The 20,183-nt window shown below is 37.5% G+C and overlaps 1 protein-coding gene across 1 annotated transcript; it reads left to right on the top strand.

Annotated features, from left to right (window-relative positions):
• The first annotated feature begins 510 nt into the window (after positions 1–510).
• LOC590624 (E3 ubiquitin-protein ligase HECTD3) lies at positions 511–20,089 on the top strand. Its single transcript, XM_030988392.1, has 20 exons — positions 511–887; positions 2,312–2,451; positions 3,006–3,234; positions 3,962–4,077; positions 4,508–4,621; positions 5,053–5,135; positions 6,521–6,623; positions 7,090–7,152; positions 7,650–7,808; positions 8,229–8,334; positions 9,098–9,215; positions 9,809–9,912; positions 10,337–10,459; positions 10,923–11,012; positions 14,598–14,804; positions 15,591–15,720; positions 16,672–16,746; positions 17,336–17,414; positions 17,666–17,734; positions 18,247–20,089. Exons 1-20 carry the CDS (start codon positions 594–596, stop codon positions 18,329–18,331), a joined length of 2,487 nt encoding a protein of 828 aa, XP_030844252.1. The 5' UTR covers positions 511–593; the 3' UTR covers positions 18,332–20,089.
• Positions 20,090–20,183: the final 94 nt, after the last annotated feature.

The following is a 20,183-nucleotide window of genomic DNA, read 5'->3' as shown; positions in this document are numbered from 1 at the left end:
ATAGATTAACGGTGTTGGCACCAAGATTAGTGGCGATGGTTCGTCCGAGACTCATACAGCCTTTATACTGTTTTATTAATGATATATATCTCGAATCAAATCAAACTGAGTGATTTTATTGAACAACTAAACAGTAGGCCTACTAAATGTCCATTTTCCTATAAACTGTCATTACAAAACTAGCTAGATTAGGGATTGTATAGCCGCTCCGAGGAACGTTTGCTATTTCAATTCCCTGCTTGTACTTGGCTTCACGGAGTAATTCGTCCTTTATAATGATTCTCTTCATTCCGGAGCAATGTATGTAGTAATGCTTGCGAACGTACTCTTGTACTAGTACAGTACAGTACATGTACCTGTGTATAAGACAGATCCATAGACAGAGTACGCACGCCGCACGTCTGTGACGTAGGGAATAATGAATATTCATATCGCCGTTAATCTTGGTGCCAATATATGCTACCGATCATTTGGCCTGGCGCTGGCCTGACGTCAAGTGACTGGGATCTGGGCCTGACGTCAAGTGACTGGGATCTGGGCCTGGGAAGCGTCTTGAAAGATCACTGTTTTGTCTTTTGACTTGGGATTTTAGGATGTTTTCTCCGGTATATACACAAACCAGGGCAACATTAGCCCGGATAAGATGTCTCCAAGAGTGTATTGAATGCTTCCGTGACGCAAAACGGCTCCCAGAAGCACTGTGTTACGTGCCGAGTGGACTCGAGTTCAAACTTTCCCAGACGTCGACGCGATTAAATGTTTACAAAAATCCAGACAGGCAGACGGAATGCATCACCACCTTAACAGCAGAAAATGAAAATGAAAACAAGCTGTATGTTGCTGGATTGGCCATGTGCAATTCTCAAGGACAATGGCTAAAATTCGAGGTAAAACATAGATGGTATTTCACACATTAAAAGCAAAAATGGATTAAGGAATTGAATAGTCTAGGGCCTAAGGCCAAGGGGGACAAGGGCCAGGGCGAATTTAAGGGGCGCTTGTTTAGAAGCCTATCCAAAATTTGACCCGTAACTCCGGTGTGGAGATAATGATCTCCAAGAAAATTTACTAAAACATATACATAGATCTACCCAAAATGAATAAATATTCATTAAATGTCCAAATAAAGATCATGAGTTAAAAGTCCTTGTGTTTATTGCCTGTTTCGTGTCAATTTTCTTGTTTTTCCAAAAAATAGTCTAGATTCTAGATCTAGATCTAGTCTACCTAGACTAGATCTAGATCTAGAATCTAGACTATTTTTTGGAAAAAACGTTGATTAGGCCTACACTTTTTCACAGGTTTCACGGCAAACCGCTGCACAATACAAGTGCATACCGATGGTGGGTTGCGGGCGCGGCGGGCGCCTGTGTGAAGTTATCTACCGTAATGAGGATCAGAGACATTACGGTGGATAACTTCACACAGGCAAACCCACCATTGGTACATGTATGCACTTGTATTGTGCAGCGGTTTGCCATGAAACCTGTGGAAAAGTGTATACTAATATCAATGTTTTTTCCCAAAAATATTCCAAAAATAACAAGAAAATTGTCTCGAAACGGGTAATAAACATAACAACTTTTAACTTTTAAGGGGGAGGAGGTGGATGTTGAGGATAAAAAAAGGAGTGTTCATCCCTCCCTCTCGGTTGAGCCAAAAATATATATATATAATTAGTGCTTAGGTCTACTAGTACTAGTCTACATGTACGTACTCGTAGACTTATTTGAAATTTTAGTTGTGTATTGTAATTTTTACTTTAAAGATAAAGACCAGTTCTGTTCATGTGATTGCATAGTGAAAGAAAAGTGGAATCGATCAGAAAAGGTTGAGCATCTATAAGTATTTGTGTGTAGGCCTACTTCAAGGTTCTGGAATCATCAAAATGATAAGAAATTTGGCCCAGTCTTAGCTTCGTAAAGTTATAAGCACTGTACACAGAAAGATGTATGTGGGATTACCCGACACGTGCGCGATATCTATCTGGTCCAAATATATATAATAATTTACCAAATATATCAATTAGTAGGCGGTTTCTCAGCAAAATTTGTATCGTCACGTATTAGTCGAAACATATTCTTTCACATGGTTGGTAATAAGAACTTCCATTTCATTTTTTGAGGGGGGGGGGGGCGTTTCCAAAACTGGTCTTTACCTTTAACAGGTTCATTGAGATACTTTTTATTTTCCTTCTCACTTTAAGAATTAAAGAAAACTGTAATTGGTGCCCTTTGCGAAAGAAAAATCTGAATGTCCCAGACTTTTGGAAAATTCTGTACTTTTTTGTTTTCTCCAACATTCTTTACAGAGTCCAGTAGAAGGTTGGGTGCTGCTGTATGACAGTAAGGCAAGCCAAGACGATCCTCCGTCACTCCAACCAGTGGAATCAAACATAGCTAGTCCATCAAGTCAACTACTTTTCGGAAAGACTGTCAAACGAATTGATGAGTAAGTACAAAGGAAAAGAGAGGAGAAAAACAGTGGGGAGGGTTACAGAAGTTAATGAGCCCTTTGAAAAATGAATAGACAAATTTGATATTTTTTAAAATTAATTAGCAAAGTATAAGGAGGGGAGTCAGATTCAAACTATATACCGGTACATGTACATGTAATTGATAAGTAGAAATGAAGGTTCTCTTTATTCACAATCTTATGCTGAAGATGGTACATTATAGCAACAACAACAAAAAGTTGTTTATCATAACATTATTTGGACTCACTGTAACCATAACTACAAATCTGACTCAAAAGGCCTGTAACCCAAACATTTACCAAATCTGTTATGGATACATGTAGATGTTCAATATGGTACAGGTCACATGTTAAACCAGTCACCATTTTGAAAGCAAAACTTGTGCTCGAATCATTATTTAAATCGGTACTGTTGCTGTTTTGAAATCATGACATTATCAATACCCACTTCCTATGAGGATGTTGCATGAATATAATTGAAATAAATCTGAGTAGAAATGAAATAACATTTTCTTTTGTCTGTATTTTAGCTGGGAGGAGGTAGTAGAAGTGAGCTATAGCCTGCGTATTGGGAAGCTACCCGAGGTGAGACCATCCCATAGGGAAGGTGTGGAGGACCTAAGGAGCGTCCCTCCTAACTGGAGCCTTGAATGTGATGAGGAGCTAGCAAAGTTCCTCGGGGAACACACGGATCATGAGAATGAGAAGCTGGGGAGTGTGAAGCAGTATGTGGAGTCTGTGGATGTATCATCAAGCTGGGTGAGTGGTAAGAAGGAGTCAAGGACACCTATTACCCAAAAGAGTCATCGAACTAGGACAGTTGGTCCCTAGACAGCTATCTCCTAACAGTCTCACACATATTGATGACCAGACAATTGTAAATAATTCAATATCATGTGAAAGGTAAAGAAGAGATCTTGGTCTGGTGGTAAGGTTCCAAGTGTAGTTGTTCATGTAATAATGTTGGTGTTATCTGAAGGGGTTATTTCCCTAAAATGGGTACCGTAAATGTCATGAGGTTAAGTCGGCCAAGAATGTGCATGATTATGTGAACAAATTCGCAATTAGCTGGATAAAGAATTCTATGTAACTTCATGTGTGTATAATGATGGGAAACAATCTTGCATGACTGTTTCAGAAGAGACTTGAATTCTCCATTTCTATTGCTATTAAAAAAGTGTCATACCTCTCTCGGTTGTAAAGACTCTTGTTATGTTGTGTTTTTATGTCAAGTCCAAGGTATTGGTCATTTTCCCCCATATTTTTCCAAGTATTCTGAAATATTTTAAAAAAATGAAAAAAAATGTAAGAAGTGATCTCTATTGGTGATATTTCATCTGATTCAATCTTTACTGGGGTTGTTAACTTCATACAATAATCAGACATACTAAAATCTTTGATGCAGTCGGTATTGTATAAGACATAACACTTTGGACCTAAATGAATCCTGAGAAATATTGATATTACTCCTGTTTGCCGCCCCCAGGATGATGAGAGTGCATCGTGCCTGACAGACGGTGATACTACCACGTACTGGGAGAGCGATGGCAGGCAGGGTCAACATTGGATTCGACTTGGTATGAGGAGGGGCACCATTATCAAGTAAGATAATGCTCTTACTTTCAGTAATTGGTAGTTTTTAGTTCAAACTCACCATCGTAGATATATGTAAAGACAAGATTGAATGTAATGGAATAACTACAGCTTCTGTTCTTAAGTATTGACCTAGAATGTAGCAACTGTACAAGAAAGACGAAGAAATAATAACATTTCTTGATTTCTGTTTGTTTATTTTTTCCTTGTTCTACAAATAACAGTCCAATGGCTGACATTGTTTAAGCCTGAAACATTTTGCACCTGTGCATATTTTTTTTGTTACATTGACTGTCTATCGATCATTTCAAACATGAATAAGATACAGGTGACATCTACATTTTCTCTGGTTTTATTACTGTAATAATGAAGTAAACAGGGGAAGGGGTTAATTGTTATTAAATCTGTCGCTTATTGTCCGTGCTTTGATTCGTTTCAGGAAGCTGTTCATCACAGTGAATGCCCATGATGATAACTACATGCCTACCCATGTTGTAGTGATGGCTGGGGATAGAGAGCATCTCGTCAAGCTCAGTGACCATACCATCGAACAGTAAGTCAATCAGGTTATCTAGCAATGTACAGTGTACTTATACTTTGATATACTGTATCTGCATCTGAGTTCATCAAAGATGAGAAGAGGTACAGACTACACGTATGAACTCCTTCCAAATCCCTTGTATATTATACTCTCCTCCACTTGAAATTGATAATCTGCGATCATTGGACCACATGTTTTGTTTTAGATGGCAGATTATAATCAAAAGTGTAATGTATTTAATAGTGATGATGATGATGAATGTTGATGTGGTGGTGATGATTATTGATGTTATTTTCCATGATTGTGATTGAAATTAAAAACATTATTGAAAAATGATAACACAGATGCAAGTAGGCTACTTGAATCGATATATGATACAAGCACTTTCATTCGAGTGCATTTATATCAAACATACCTTTTTATCCTCATTTACCTAAAAACAGGACGTATTCAGGAGACATCTGTATTCTAGAGGACATGACACAGTTCTACTCCACAGTGGAAATTAGGATAAAGACGTGCAAGGGTGAGTGGTCTTTTCTCTTCCTGGATAGTGCATTTACAAGGTTCATGGTTTGAGTCCCGCCGCGGCACTAATGTCCTTTGGCAAGATATTAATCTACATTTGCCACTCTGCACCCTGGGGGGTGTTTAACAAAGATCCTAAGTTGAACTTATCTCTAAGTTGGACTTAACAATTATGGACAGCTGTTAGCATCTTTGAAAATATTTAGTAAAAGTTATTTTAAAAGGCATAAAATGTTGATTCAAATCATTCATATTTTCTATTATCATAGGAGATTTCATGTTCTTGATGTGGAATTTATGAAAAGTCTAAAATACTTGAATTTTTGCTTTTGAACATATTTCATTATAAGACTACAAATGGCTCTCCATAATATTTAAGTCCAACTTAGAGTTAAGTTCGACTTAGAATCTTTGTTAAACACCCCCCTGGTGTTAAATGGGTACTTGTAGGAAGGAATTCCTTGAATGCTGTGAGCACCGAAATCTGCTGCCTAGCAGAGCCATGGTAATAGTTGGAGCGCCTTGAGCACCAAAAATGGTGGATACGTGCGCTATATAAATATCCAATGTTATATTAAACTGTGTGTGTGTGTGTGTGTAATTGGGTTTTTACAGATGTGTATCAATCAGATATGATTATTTATGTTTTGGGACAAACCTTTAATGTCACCATTCAAAAGACGTGACTTCGTTTCGAACAGGGGTCTTTCAGAGCCAGTTTGTAGGCGAAGACAGAGAGCTGACCAAGTGAACGTGCCGCTAGACCAATTCGCATCTCCCAAACTATAGGCAACTACAAGTACATTTCACCAGTAGACCAGATTACTGAATTGTGAATAGGAACAAATTTGCAAAACGTTTCGTCCTAGAAACCCAAGTTACCAGTTATTTCATGCACTTGTTATGGAATGGAATTCACCTTTTTTATGTGTACGTTAAGGCATGTTAAGAAATGGTGCAGTAAACTCCCAGAAAAAAAGATGCTACATTTGTTTTGGTGTAAATGAATGGCTAATGTGCGCAACAAAGGACTTACGTCTGTTCACTTAGCTCTATGTTATAACAAATCTGCCAGTTTTGATGCATGATATCAGAAGCTTTTTATACTGTGTATTGGACAAGTCTTTGGCAGGTATTTAGAACTTGAATCTCATCCTTTGTTATGTAATAAGTATTTATTTGGTGGACTTTTGATTTGATGAAAGATTTGTACTCTGTAGAAACAGTATTCCATTATTTAATACCAACATATCCAATAATGTATATCTGATTATCAGAAAATACAGCTTTTATTTCAGTACAGAATCATGATTAAATCTATAACATGGTATTTGGGACAAGAAATCTGTATGAATTACTTTATTTTCTCTTCTTCACAAATAGATGATGGTGTAGATACGAGGATACATGGAATCAAGATCAAGTCCCTCAAAGAGAGAGATCTAGGACTCAATATAGATCTGTTTGACAAGAAAGAACTTGTTAGGTAATGCCTGCTTTAATAGATTATCCAATGTTATAACAGAGTTAGAGGGGTGATAAAAACATTATAACCTGGTACATGGAGAGGCATGCATCACCATGAAAAGCTAAAGAGACAACTCAATAATTACTGGCACGATACTACTACCTAATAATGAGAATACCTGGATTCATAAAGCACCTTTTCCACAGTGTATGAAGAAGAAATGTAGAGTTGTGTTTTCAGATTTCTTTTGAAGAAGTCAAGATTATATACCTATTCAGTAAATGTTTGTCAGTGCCACAAGCAATTTGATTCAAGAAAGAATCATCCTAAGGGATTGAAAGTAATATGACCTACCGGTATATCGAAATGTTACTTGTATATTGCCAGTACGTACCAAAACAAATTTTGATTGATCCCTTATGTACACAGTCCAGTCCGTTGTGATTTGATTTTAACATATCTATGTGTGTGTCCTTTATTTCAGGTATCCAAGGTTGGAGCATGTAGATAAGGAGAAGTTATACCAGAGGGCACTCATCTTGCAAAGGTAAGGATATGATTACATTCTCAATTATCATGATTGTACATGATTCCAATATATCTCTTATTCAAAGGCTAATTTGTATTCTTGTACTTATTTTAATGCTTGAGAGCTCATTTAATTCAAATTTGTGGAATACTTCCTATATTTTCTTTCTAGTATCATCAGGGCTTGATGCTCAGAGTCATAGAAGGTCATATTCATGGAAAGAAGAAGAGGGGAAGACCTCGTAGAGGCTTTCTAGACGATGTTATCACACAATGTGGAGCAACAGGGTATGAAACGGTTGACCGAGGAACTTGGCGAGAAACTTGGAGAGACACTTGATATAGAATTTTGAATGGGTCACTGAACCTGTCATAAACTGACAGATCACTATTGATGATCATCAATTTATCAAAGTTATCATTTTATCAAATTTAAAGATATGGATCCAAAATTTGCATGGAACCATTAGTTTTGTGCTTCTAGATTATAATGCGTATGATTTGTTTCCCTTTTAGGTTCATCAAGTTACTGGACAGTGCGGTTCATTTCATCGTACCAGCTTGGGAATATTCCGTTGGTTCTTTCCGTTCTCTAGAGGTCGTCCGTCAGTTTTTGCCACTCTCTAAGAAACGAAATGGTCTCATACATCACTTCCTTAGCCAATCAGAAACAGGGTAGGCAAACATAATTATTTACCTTCTACATCAGATTTTATGAATGTCACATATGATTTGTGTATAAATTTCATAGATGAGAGTTGAGGATAGTGAAGTATGAAAGAATCATCTTAAACAAAGTCAGATTTCCTTCTAGACTTTGTAAGTGTCTTTCTCTTCTTTTTTAATAGTAAAAATGTAAATTGTGTGAAATATCCTTTTATCAAACAAATTTGTTTCAGCCATGGCTTCTTTTCAACCCCTTTATTACAGGGCTGTCACATAACCCTCATGTGACCAATGCTTATCTCCTAGTTTAACCCATTAAGTACTGAAGTACTCTCATTACCATACGTTTGATACAGGAGCCATCCAGTTACCCTAGAAAATGGGTTAACTTTTGTTTTCTTTCTCACTGGATGAATTCTTGTTATACAGGAGACCCTCTCGTATGCCAAGGCTATACATCAACCGCCGCAGTGCTGCTGATCATAGGATAGACCCCTTTAAGGACCCCTCCGGCAAGAATTCTATCTTCTCTCAGGTATGGTTATCTCATCCCAATAACTTGAATGATTCATTTTATTTTCATTTCATTTCGGTTTATTGAGTCAAAATTCCATGTTAAAACAGTCGGGAGACTGATACAAACAAAGATCACAAAGTTCAAAGTTATAAAGGAAAAAACACATCCATCAATAGATTAGAGGTCTTAAAATATCAAATTTAAGAAATTCTCACTCAAGATTTTCTATGCCAGCTATGGCTTGCTATTACCAATAGTTCAGTGGACCAAAGTTTACAGCAAAAGTCCCAAGTTTACAACAAAAGTTTAAAGCAAAAGTCCCAAGTTTACAACAAAGGTTTACAGTAGAATTCCCAAGTTTACAACAAAAGTCTAAAGATATTCATCTTGGATATGGTTTGCTATTTGCACCAAATGGTTAGTGAATTCATAGATGTGGTTGTCTTGAAACATAAAGACTGAGTTTTATACACTAATTCCAAGACATTTTGTCAGATAGTTTGGTTGTAGGTACATGTGGTTGTCCTACAACCTAGAAACCATTGTTCCTCCTCATCCTCAATCCAAGAATATTATGTTTTTGGGGCTCCAAGAGCTCAAGGAAATTCATGAATATGTCTTTCAAGTAATCAACCCTTTCCCATAACATGAAATATAAACTTGTTGTTAAGAATATTGCTGTAATTAATGGACATCTTTGGCTCTTCGAAAAAAAAACATGATATCAGAGAGAAAACTTGTTTCCTGTTTGAATAACGCATTTTTTATATTTTTTAAACAGATGTATGAAGGACTGAAACCCAAGGACAAGTTTGAGAAGCCATTGGATTTCAGGTGGCCTCAGCAGTATGATCAATGGTGGGAGTGCAAGTTTCTATCAGAAGGGATCATTGACCAAGGTAAGGCTTCTACATTGTGCATTCAGTTGTAGTGATATTTTAATAGTTTTAAATAGCCTATTGATACTTATGGTGAGGCTACTTAACCTTTTGTTATATATCTTTAATTTACAGCCATGAAATCTTTCCATGTTTCCTCAGATTTCGACCTTATTTTTCTCTTTGAAACAGTATGCAGGAAACACATGGGGAATGTGGTCAATTACTAAGAAATGTAAATGGCGCTATGATTGCAGCCAATAGCCTCTGTGTGGCATTTATTGAAACAGTTTTACTTTCAAGGAATAGAGGTAGTTTGCGTTTTTATCAGCTGGTTGTACTTAAGGAAAAAAAGTTGTAAATTGACACTTGGGGGAAAAAATCTGTGGTTCTAACATCTGCATGCCTATTTGCAGCAAGGTGTATTTGAAGAGTGTTTTGTTTGTTTAAAGCTAGAAGGGTGTTAACTCGTATAATTTTACACATAATCAATGCCCTTCTGGCTCCACACTGACAAGAGGATGTACTTCTCTATGTAAAGCAAGTTTTGTGTTATATTCTAATCATTTTACCTAACAGATGTTACTCCTTTCTTGTTATATCTGTGTATCTAGGAGGAGGATTCCGTGACAGCCTTGCTGATTTAGCAGAAGAGCTTTGTCCAACAGGGAAAGATGATCCTATCCCTCTACCATTCTTTATTAGATCACCCAATCAGGTAAATAGATCGGTTTACTAACATGTTCAAAGTTATGGATGTTTCTTTCCTAGAGACCTAGTGACAAGTTATTCCATTAACCTGTCATTATTGAATGAACTACAATACTTGGAATCTAATCTGCATGCATTACTTGTTGCTATTTTAGGCAAGGCCCTAGCAAGAACAACCTTTTGATTAGAAAGTGTGTATAAAATTTGAATATGTTAGTAAACCGGGCTATTGGTTAAAAACCACAACCAGTTGCCGACCTCATTTTATTTTATTTTTTTCTGAACAAGAGATGAGGGCACGGGGTCATAAATGTCAGTGGGATTTTATTTTCTCTTCCACTTTCCAGTCTTTTGTCTATCGCAAATATTCATCTTTGTTAGAGAAAAAATGTTCCTAATTTTTTAATTTGAATTTTTTTATTTGGATGCAGAACAATGATGATTCCAACATCAACCGAGATGTGTACTTACCAAACCCATCGTGTCGTCAGTTTGCCAAGTATGAGTGGATTGGGATGTTGATGGGAGCTTGTCTCAGAAGTAGAGAACATCTGGTAAGGATTGTTCAAAAATTGTATCAAACTCCCCATTGCCCCCCCCCCCCCCCACACATAATTTTTTTTTGCAGAGCCTTGAGTAGTTATCTAGTTTGATTTAATATGTTAATTCTATGTTATTGACCAACTATAATACAACAGTAATGCTTGTTTGATATATATATCAGAATTAAGTGTAGAACATATGAAATTGACTTGATCATTGTCCTGCAACCACATTAGAAGTCTAAATGTGTGATATGTACCAGCTATTAACAAATGATATTTTTTACTATTGAAAGAAATAGAAGCAGCATAACAAAAATTCTGTCCAGACTTTACAGCTGTGGGCTTGTATTTATGTGACATTGATAATAACTTATCACATAGTGATGGCTAGAATTACATCTTTAATGGGCAACTGAACTGCCTTTTCACCACTCGAAACTAATTAAAGATAAATATTGTTTCACTCTATCAGGTTCTGTCTCTACCAGCATTTGTATGGAAGCTGATGGGTTATGAACATGTGACCTGGTCTAGAGACTTCAAGACAGTCGATGCAGCTTGTGTAAGTCATCATCTATCATATGAGTTTAATATATCACACTTGATAGACATCTTGTTAATCAATAGATTTTGACATTGTGAAACGCAAACAAATGGACGGGTTTAATCCTTTTCAGCTAATATTGTAGTTGTCAGCATTTGTCCTTCTCACACATCTTACTATTTCTATGCTTTTGGAGGAGATTTCCTCTTTGATTTTTGAGAATTTGAATATTCTGCTATATTTTCTATTGATAGCATAGTGTTCTGAGCCCTGTCTTATAAAGGTCAATCGTAAGTCCTCTAATCAATCGCAAGTTTGCAGTCTCCTATCTCTCATGTACATAGTTGTGATTGAAATCAATCGTAAATAAGTTGGGATTGATATCAACTGTTTATAAGGCAGGGCCCTGGTGTCAGAATCGATTAGACTTGTTGTCATCTATCGTCCACCAGGTTCCAAATGTCCACTCGGTAAATTCTTTGAAGAATTTTCTGCCTTTCTTGATGGCCATCTCTTCACGTCTGGCTCACTGATCATCTCCGGAGATTTCAATATACATGTGAACAAGAAAATGTCACAGACAACGACATTTGAAGATGTTCTGAGATCCCATGGACTTGAGCAACATATCAACGAGTCAACGCACATACATGGACACACTCTGGACTTATTCATATCGAGGCAGTCCGATGAGTGTAGCTTTTCAGACCTTGGAATCACTGGCGGCATATCTGATCATCATGCGATTGTCTGCAAGTTTCATCTTCAGCGACCCAAGGTCAACCAGAAGACATTGTCTTCAAGAAACATTGGAGCTATAGACTTACCTCGTTTCATCGAAGACCTGAGGGAGAAATCTATCAGCCAACGATGTAACATGACTGATCCTGAGACAGCAGTTGATAACTTCAATGCTACCATTGAGGATGTTCTGAACTGCCATGCCCCCTTGGAAACCAGAGTCGTGAGAATCCGACCAAACAAAAAGTGGTACAATGAAGAAATAGCCAGTGAGAAGCAAGTGCGGAGACGACTAGAGAGACAATGGCGTATCTCCAAGCTCGAAATTCATCGCCAACTATATACTGCTCAGCGAGGGAAAGTCAAATCTCTTATCAGATCTGCCAAGCAGACGTATTTCAGTGGGCTTGTCGAGGACTGCCATGGCGACTCTGGACGATTGTTCCGCCTAACAAACGAACTCTTGAACAGAAAGGATGATTGTTCTCTGCCTGATCATGACTCTTCCCTGAAACTTGCGAAGGACTTTGGCCTGTTTTATAGAAACAAGGTGGAGACCATATGCTCTAATCTATCTGAGGCCCCTGTTGGTGTGAGGCGTCCAATTCCAGCTGGTATTGTCACTGATGCACTTGGCTCTTTACGACCTGTGTCAGTTGATGAAGTGATGTCCATTATCCTGAAGTCACCTACAAAGTCTTGTAACTTAGACCCCATCCCAACTCGTCTACTGAAGCAGTGTTTGCCAGTAGTGGTTCCTGCCATCACCAGCATCATCAACACCACCTTTGAATCCGGGACCGTCCCCTCTTCTCTTAAACTCGCAAATATCCGACCAATACTGAAAAAGCCAGGGCTAGACAAGAACGCAATGCAGAACTATCGCCCAATTTCTAACCTCCCTTTCCTTTCCAAGGTAATGGAACGTGCAGCTTTTTCGCGTCTCACAGATCATCTATTGGACAATGAAATCCTGGACAGTCATCAATCAGCGTACAGAGCACATCACAGTGTTGAAACTGTCCTTGTTAGCCTGACGGATCATTTCCTCAAGCAGATGGACGAAGGCAACCTAACAGCGTTGGTACTGCTTGACGTATCTTCTGCTTTCGACACCGTACTTCACTCTTTGATGATTGACCGGCTTAAAGAATTTGGAGTATCGTCAACCGCCCTTAGATGGTTCATATCCTACCTTAGTGATCGATTTCAGCGCGTGTGTATCGATGGTGTAAAATCCGACGCAACGCCTCTGACGTATGGTGTCCCACAGGGATCTGTTGGTGGCCCGCTCTTGTTCTCCATATACACCCAGCCACTTGGTGAACTGATCAAGCGTCACAACGTTGGCCATCACTCCTACGCAGACGACATCCAACTCTTTATCTCCTTCCCTCCATGTGGTCACAATTTGATGTCCGCCATCAAGCGTCTGGAAGAATGTGTTGTTGATATCAGTGGGTGGATGACACAAAATAATCTAAAGCTCAATGGAGGGAAAACTGAGTTTATGATTTTAGGCTCAAAGGTCATGCTGAATAAGATCCCGGGAAGTTTCATTACAGTTTGTGATGATCAGATCAGCCCCACAACTAAATGCCGGAACCTTGGTGTTGTCATCGACTCGAACTTGACTCTAAATCATCATGTATCTCACACATGCAAAGCCATTAGATTCCAACTCCGCAATCTTTCGCACATCCGAAGATTCCTGACCCGTGAGGCTACTGAAACCATGGTCCATTCCCTCATCTCTTCTCGCTTAGACTTCTGCAATTCTCTTCTGATACATCTTCCTGACTACCAGCTGCAACGCCTCCAACAACTCCAGAACTCCGCGGCCAGACTTGTAACGCTCACTAAAGGCACCACTCACATCTCACCCATCATTAAGGCACTGCACTGGCTTCCTGTCCGCCAACGCATCATCTTCAAAGTCATTCTTCTCGTCTATCAAGCACTTCACTGCACTGCACCCTCATACATACAAGACCTAGTATGACTCTACGAACCACCACGACGACTCCGCTCTGCTCACACCCAACTTCTTTTCATCCCACGTTCACGACACTCCTGGGGAAGGCGTTCTTTTTCAAGTTCTGGCCCTGAACTGTGGAACTCACTCCCTCCTCACCTCCGTAATGAGAACTCCTACTCACAGTTTAAGTCTTTGTTAAAAACGTTTCTGTTCTCAACATATTAGTTTGTTTAATTAATTATGTCTTACATTGTACTGCCCTTATATAACTTGATTTACTGTAATATGCTTTGTATTGTATTATTGTATTATTGCAAATTATGTCCTGAAGTATGTTAAACTGTAACTTATGTGTATTTTACTTTCTTTCTTGAATTCTTGCCCACAATTATACAACTTCCACACAACTGCGCCAGGAGTGTCATTTTTGACAGACATGGCGCATTATAAATGTTCACTATTATTATTATTATAGTTTAAACCATCATTCCTTGAAGCAGTGAATAGTTGTATATTATTGCTCACTGCATTGGCATGCCCATGGGGTGTTTCACAAAGATTAAGATCGACTTTAAGTTGGACTTACATGTAACTATGGCAGGCCATTCATGCCACTAGTTACTCTCACCATTGGTCTCTCAAGGGACGTCATAAATCTACAGAATTTGAATTTTTTGATAGTTCATTATTGAAGAAAAAAGTTACTTAGATTGTATTTAAGACTTTTTTTCTTCAACAATGGTGAGAGCAAACAGTGGCATGAATGGCCTGCCATATATAAGTCCACATTAAAGTTGGTCCTAGTCTTTGTGAAACACTCCCCATGTATGATAAAGATGTAATATACATGTACATGTACATGTGTGTTTTTTGTTGTTGCACAGGTGAAGATGATCGAACTGATTGAATCTATGGACAGAGAAACCTTTGAGGCTTCATTCGCCGGTGAGCTGACCTACACCACTAGTCTTAGTGACCAGACTATTGTACCACTCAAGGATGGCTGCACTGATACACATGTACTCTATGATGACAGGCAGGAGTACTGCAGGCTGGTGAAGAAGGCTAGAATGGCTGAATGCACAGAACAGGTACAGAGAATACATTATGTATTTATAATTTTAAACATTTCAGTGGTATAGGTGATCTTAACCCCTTGGATGTCATTGGATTCTGATATAACATACACTTTCCATAGACTAGCTTGAATTATCCTTAGCTTAGGATTCAATGGTTTGATACGTGTATGTGGTGCAAGCTTCTACCAGTGTTTGACAAGCAAGCTTTCATCCACTCCAGCACTCCAGTAGATTAACGTTTTTTTTTAAATTTCACATTGATTTTTCCATCTTTCTTGGCTAGAAAAACTAGAGAAAGTCTACAGAAGTCGACAAAGGTTTGATTGTGAAGCACTACTGTCTGTAAAGCATTAACAACATCATTGGTTTCTTACCATGAAATTGTAACTTTTAGAGTGGCGTCAAAAGTCAAAACCAGTCACAGTAGATCATGCCATGTCAGTCAGACTCTTCTCTATCTTATTCCCTTTTCAATATGTGTGTCTTCTGTAGATCATAGATATGCCTGCCCTTATACTGAGTGTACATGTAGATGAGGTGAATATTTATTATGACATGCTATTGATCAGAGTCATAGAAGGTCGTCTACATGGAAAGAAGAAGAGAGGAAGACCTCCTAAAGGCTTTCTAGATGATTTACTCACAGAATGTGGAGCAACAGGATATGAAATGCTCAAACGAAGGGCTGAAGACCGAGGTACTTGGAGAGACACTTGACATAGAATTCTGATTGGGTCAATGAACCTGTCATAAACTGACAGATCACTATTGATGATGCTATTGTGTATATCCACGTAGGTGGAATCTCTGAGACAAGGCCTTCTGAAGGTCATTCCACAGGCTGTCCTTGACCTCTTGACCTGGCAGGAGCTTGAGAGGAAGATCTGCGGTGACCCAATGATCACCGTGGAAGACTTGAAGAAGACAAGTAAGTGTTCCGTTGGATTGGTAATAATTAGTATTGCTTTCTTCGCCTCTCTGCAGTTTCTTGAGACAAAACAACATGTATCATTTCATTTCAATTCATTTCATTTATTTCCACTTCTCATAAAAAACATATAACAATTTACATACAATATCTGATTTAACAACAACAAAAAACAAGAAAATAGCATAACAATATTCAAAGAATTTAGAGCAATTAGAATTAATACTTGAGACTGTGGTGGAGCCAACAGATGCACCAATTAACAGAAGGTTTACTTTGTGCAACACAATGGATTAACAAAATTCCAATTTGTGGTCCTGATGAGCTTTATGACAACCCTTTGAACAGAGATATAGATTAATCTTGCACTGGAAACAGTGGAAACTAATCTTGAAGACCTGGGTATATCTATCCCATGATAAATACATTGTGGCACAGGGAGATCGGTTGTAAGTCAAATAAAGAGTTAATAGGTATTTGCTGTCTACCTAGAAATTCTACGAGGAGCACAATGAAATATAATGGTTAAATACATGCTATATAATGTGAGTGTGCATGAAGCAATATGAAAGAATAAACATTTTTAACATGATTTTGCAACTTTGTTCAATAGTTTGCAATCCACATCTTAAAAAAGATGGAATGTCCATGAGATGATATGTTAGAGAGCAAGTGTGATGTTGGTACATGTATATAGCTCTATGCAGTCTAGAGAGGAGAGGAGAGGAGAGGAGAGACCCGAGGGTTACATTGATTCAGTTTGTATTTTACCCCAGGCACAGGTGGTGCCAAAAATTTTATAATAATAATAATAATAAGGTGATCTTTATCATGTGCAAAGTGTAATCATTCTGCACTGTATTTTTTCAGAGTAATTAGTATCTGTATCTATCTATATTTCATAACTTCAGAATTTATAGAAATCAAGAATTTTTTTCCCTTTTTCTCCAGCATTCTACGAAGACATTGAGGAGTCTGACATCAGAGTCAAGTACCTCTGGGAAGCACTCACTAAGTTCACTCATGGTAAGTGACAAAGATAGGGCTACTCTTAATTTCTGTCAGCACAATTACTCAAATTGCTCAGATGATATGAATGCTAAGATTATGAGCAAGTTTGAATTCTTTTGCGTTAAAGATACTATGTCCCTTTTGCAGCCAACATCAAATTCTGTAGAACTTTGCAGGAATTATGAATATGTCATGCATGTCCTATCTGGGAAATTTAAACATTAGCAGTGTCCTAATATTCAAATTATGCAACGAAACATGTTCACCTTCTAGACTTCACTGTCGGACACTATTGAGTGACTGACTGTTATCTTTTTTTCTTTGGTAATAACATGTACACTGTAGATGAGCTGTAACAGGTACATGAGCATTTGTCTACATTAATAACCCACTACTTGTAATGGCCAAAATTAAAGTGATTGAATCTTTGAACAGCGTACAACCATTCGGTAAAAGGGTCTGAAAATCTGACTATTACTTAGGTGATTGCAATCACTTAAGTGATGCAGAAGTGATGCAGAATATGATGCAGAATGAGCTTAAGTCAAACCTTTTTGTATCATAATTTGATTTATGTGTTATTCTTGTCCTTTGACCTTCACAGAGGATAGAAGTCGTTTTCTGAGGTTTGTAACTGGTAGGAGACGTCTTCCGGCTCCTCTCTACATCTGCCCAGATAGAGGGTGAGTATTTTGCACAGTGCTTTCCTATGTTTTCCTTTTCTTTAATTCTATTAGTCTGTAATGAAATGTGTATTGTGTATGGTTAAGATCAGGATGAAAAAGTGGCATTGATAAAGACAAAAACATTTTTTTTCTCTCTCTGCCATCATTCTCTTTCTCTCTCTCTCTCTCTTTCTCTCTATTCCGATTTTATTTAAAAAATATTGAACTACATGTACCATCTGGTATTTTTTGTTTTAAATTTTATTCAGAGACAAGGTTGATGCTCTACCAGAGTCATCCACATGTTCCAACACATTGTTCTTACCAGTATATTCAAGGTTAGTTTTCTCTCGTCATCATTACCATAACATATATTGTCTAGAAAGGTATTATGCAAATTTTGTAGGTACTCTCATTTTATATTTTGTATCTGCCTTTATCATGCTTCCTCTCCCAACCCCCCTTTCTCTCTCTCTCCCCCCTCTCTCTCTCTCTCTCTCTTTATCTCTCTGTCTCTCTCTCTCTTTATCTCTCTGTCTCTCTCTATCTCTCTCTCTCTCTCTCTCTCTCTCTCTCTCTCACACTCTCTTTATTTCTCTATGATGCAATCATATCAATTTCATTGTTATACAAATTTGTTAGGCATATTAGCAGGACTAAGGGTATCCTACATGTTGCTTATCCCATTGTTGAAAGTTACAATTTTTAATGTAGACACGATTGACAGCCAGCTCGATAACGGATGATTTGATGGGAAAATTGATTCTGTTGTCAAGTGATTCTATTATGGGTGAGGTGTTGGATGTTGACACAAGTGCCTTTATTTATCATTTTTTTCCTGTTGTTACAGTGCAAAGATCACAGAGGAGAAGCTGAGGTATGCTGCTTATAATTGTGTTGCCATTGACACTGACATGAGTCCTTGGGATGAGTGAGATGGCATCGGGTCAACTGGACACAGAAATGAGTATATGGGACCAGAGAATGATTTCTCTGCATAGCACCGATGGCTAGATCTAATTGAAAGGACTACCCAGTTGGTCCATTATGGCAATCTGCCCAGGATCTTTCTGTTCTTGTAGCTTTGCACATGCTCAGTACTTGGACGGGTGAAATTTGTGACCTGTTTATTTGGGCTGTAACATGCTTGCATGAGTGGACGACTGGTGGACTAGTGCTGCATCTCTCGACGATCTGCTTCGAAGACATGAATATGTTGTCTCTTGAGAGCTTGAAGGGCGTAAATTCTGGATTAAAGGATATGAGCCAACATACTTCTGACTCTCTGCTAATAATATGTATTTTGCAAGCTGAAGGCATTATCATACATGATCACATCTCAAATTCAAAAAAAGCAATCTGTGGAACAAAATATATTTGTGTGAGATAAAACGTGACTTATAGTTAATGAGGAAACTTCTTGCATTTCACTTTCTCTTTTAATTGCACACAAGAAACAAAAATGGATTTTAGAAGATTTGACAATTTTATAGATTTATTTATTTTCAGATATGATTACTGTTGTCCTTATTTGAGAAAGTAGGACTTTTTATGGGAATATCTGATACATACTCGACATACATACTCCTGCAGTATATACCATTTCTTAGTGATGAGTTTAATGGCATAACAAGAATATTAGTACACTGTTGATGGCCTTGTATGGATCACTAAGCCTGCAAACAGATGGATTTTATTATTTTAATCTTTTTTAGTTCATGTCTTTAGTATCTTTCTAGAAGGGTATGACCCTCTTCAAATAATTATGTCTGTACTGAAATGCTTGTGTATTCAAGAAATCCACATCTAAGTATGTATGTCATGCTATGTTAGAGCAATTGCCTGTGTCTCAAATATATTATATTGTTAAGACTATTAAGTATATTATTGTTAATTACCCTCTTAGTCTACATTATGTTGAATGTAACAGGAGTATTGAAAGGAACAATAAATATAATTATTCTACACTTTCTCTGTTTCATAGTCCGTGTCTAAAATACTGTTTATCATTTTGAGGCTATGAAGATAGCATTGGAAAGATAATGATAAAAAACAGTGAGAAATGTTTGTAAAAGTATTTGACTTTGCAGGTATCTTTTGCATCCTTCTCATGTGCAAACAAGAAACAAATAGAGAAAAGATATACATGCTCTCTTTTAAATTCTGATAATCTTTAGCTTGAAACTGGCTCATATTTGTTATTAAAGGTACATTACTTACATGCACAAATCCACGATATTTATGAAAACCGTTGAGCAACTCTTAGAAACGTAATACCAGCTTTGTTGGTATTTTCTACTTGTATATCCAAGGATGAATATAAATCACTTTATTTCCTTTTTATTGTAATTCTTGGCATGGGCTGTAATACAATCGGTAAAAAAAACTTCAGATAGTTAAGAGTCCTTGAGTGAAAGAGTTCCATAGTATTTTAATACCAACTGCAAAAGAAAACTTGTCATGGTTCTTTTCACAAATACAATGTTCAGATGAGAATTATGTGTGTTCATGTCTCATTTTCAGATTACTATGTAAGGTGCTTATATGTAGAGCTGAGGATTTTTGAAAACAATCTAATTGATTCGTATTTATTTTGTTGGCAGAACTTGTCATTTGTACATCTTAAAATGTGTATTAGTGATGCTGATATATTGTACAAGAGGTGTAATAAAACCATATACGTGCAAAATATACAACTTTGTCTCATATAATGTAATGATATTCTTCACTGCAACACATCCAAATGCTTTAGATGAGAGAGTGCATACAAAGTGAACATGCATCACA

The sequence above is a fragment of the Strongylocentrotus purpuratus genome, unplaced genomic scaffold (genome assembly GCF_000002235.5).
Source record: "Strongylocentrotus purpuratus isolate Spur 01 unplaced genomic scaffold, Spur_5.0 spur5_contig_840, whole genome shotgun sequence".
Lineage (NCBI taxonomy): Eukaryota > Metazoa > Echinodermata > Echinoidea > Camarodonta > Strongylocentrotidae > Strongylocentrotus > Strongylocentrotus purpuratus.
The sequence above is the reverse complement of the archived record's forward strand: the minus strand, read 5'-3'. Positions and strand labels throughout refer to the sequence as shown.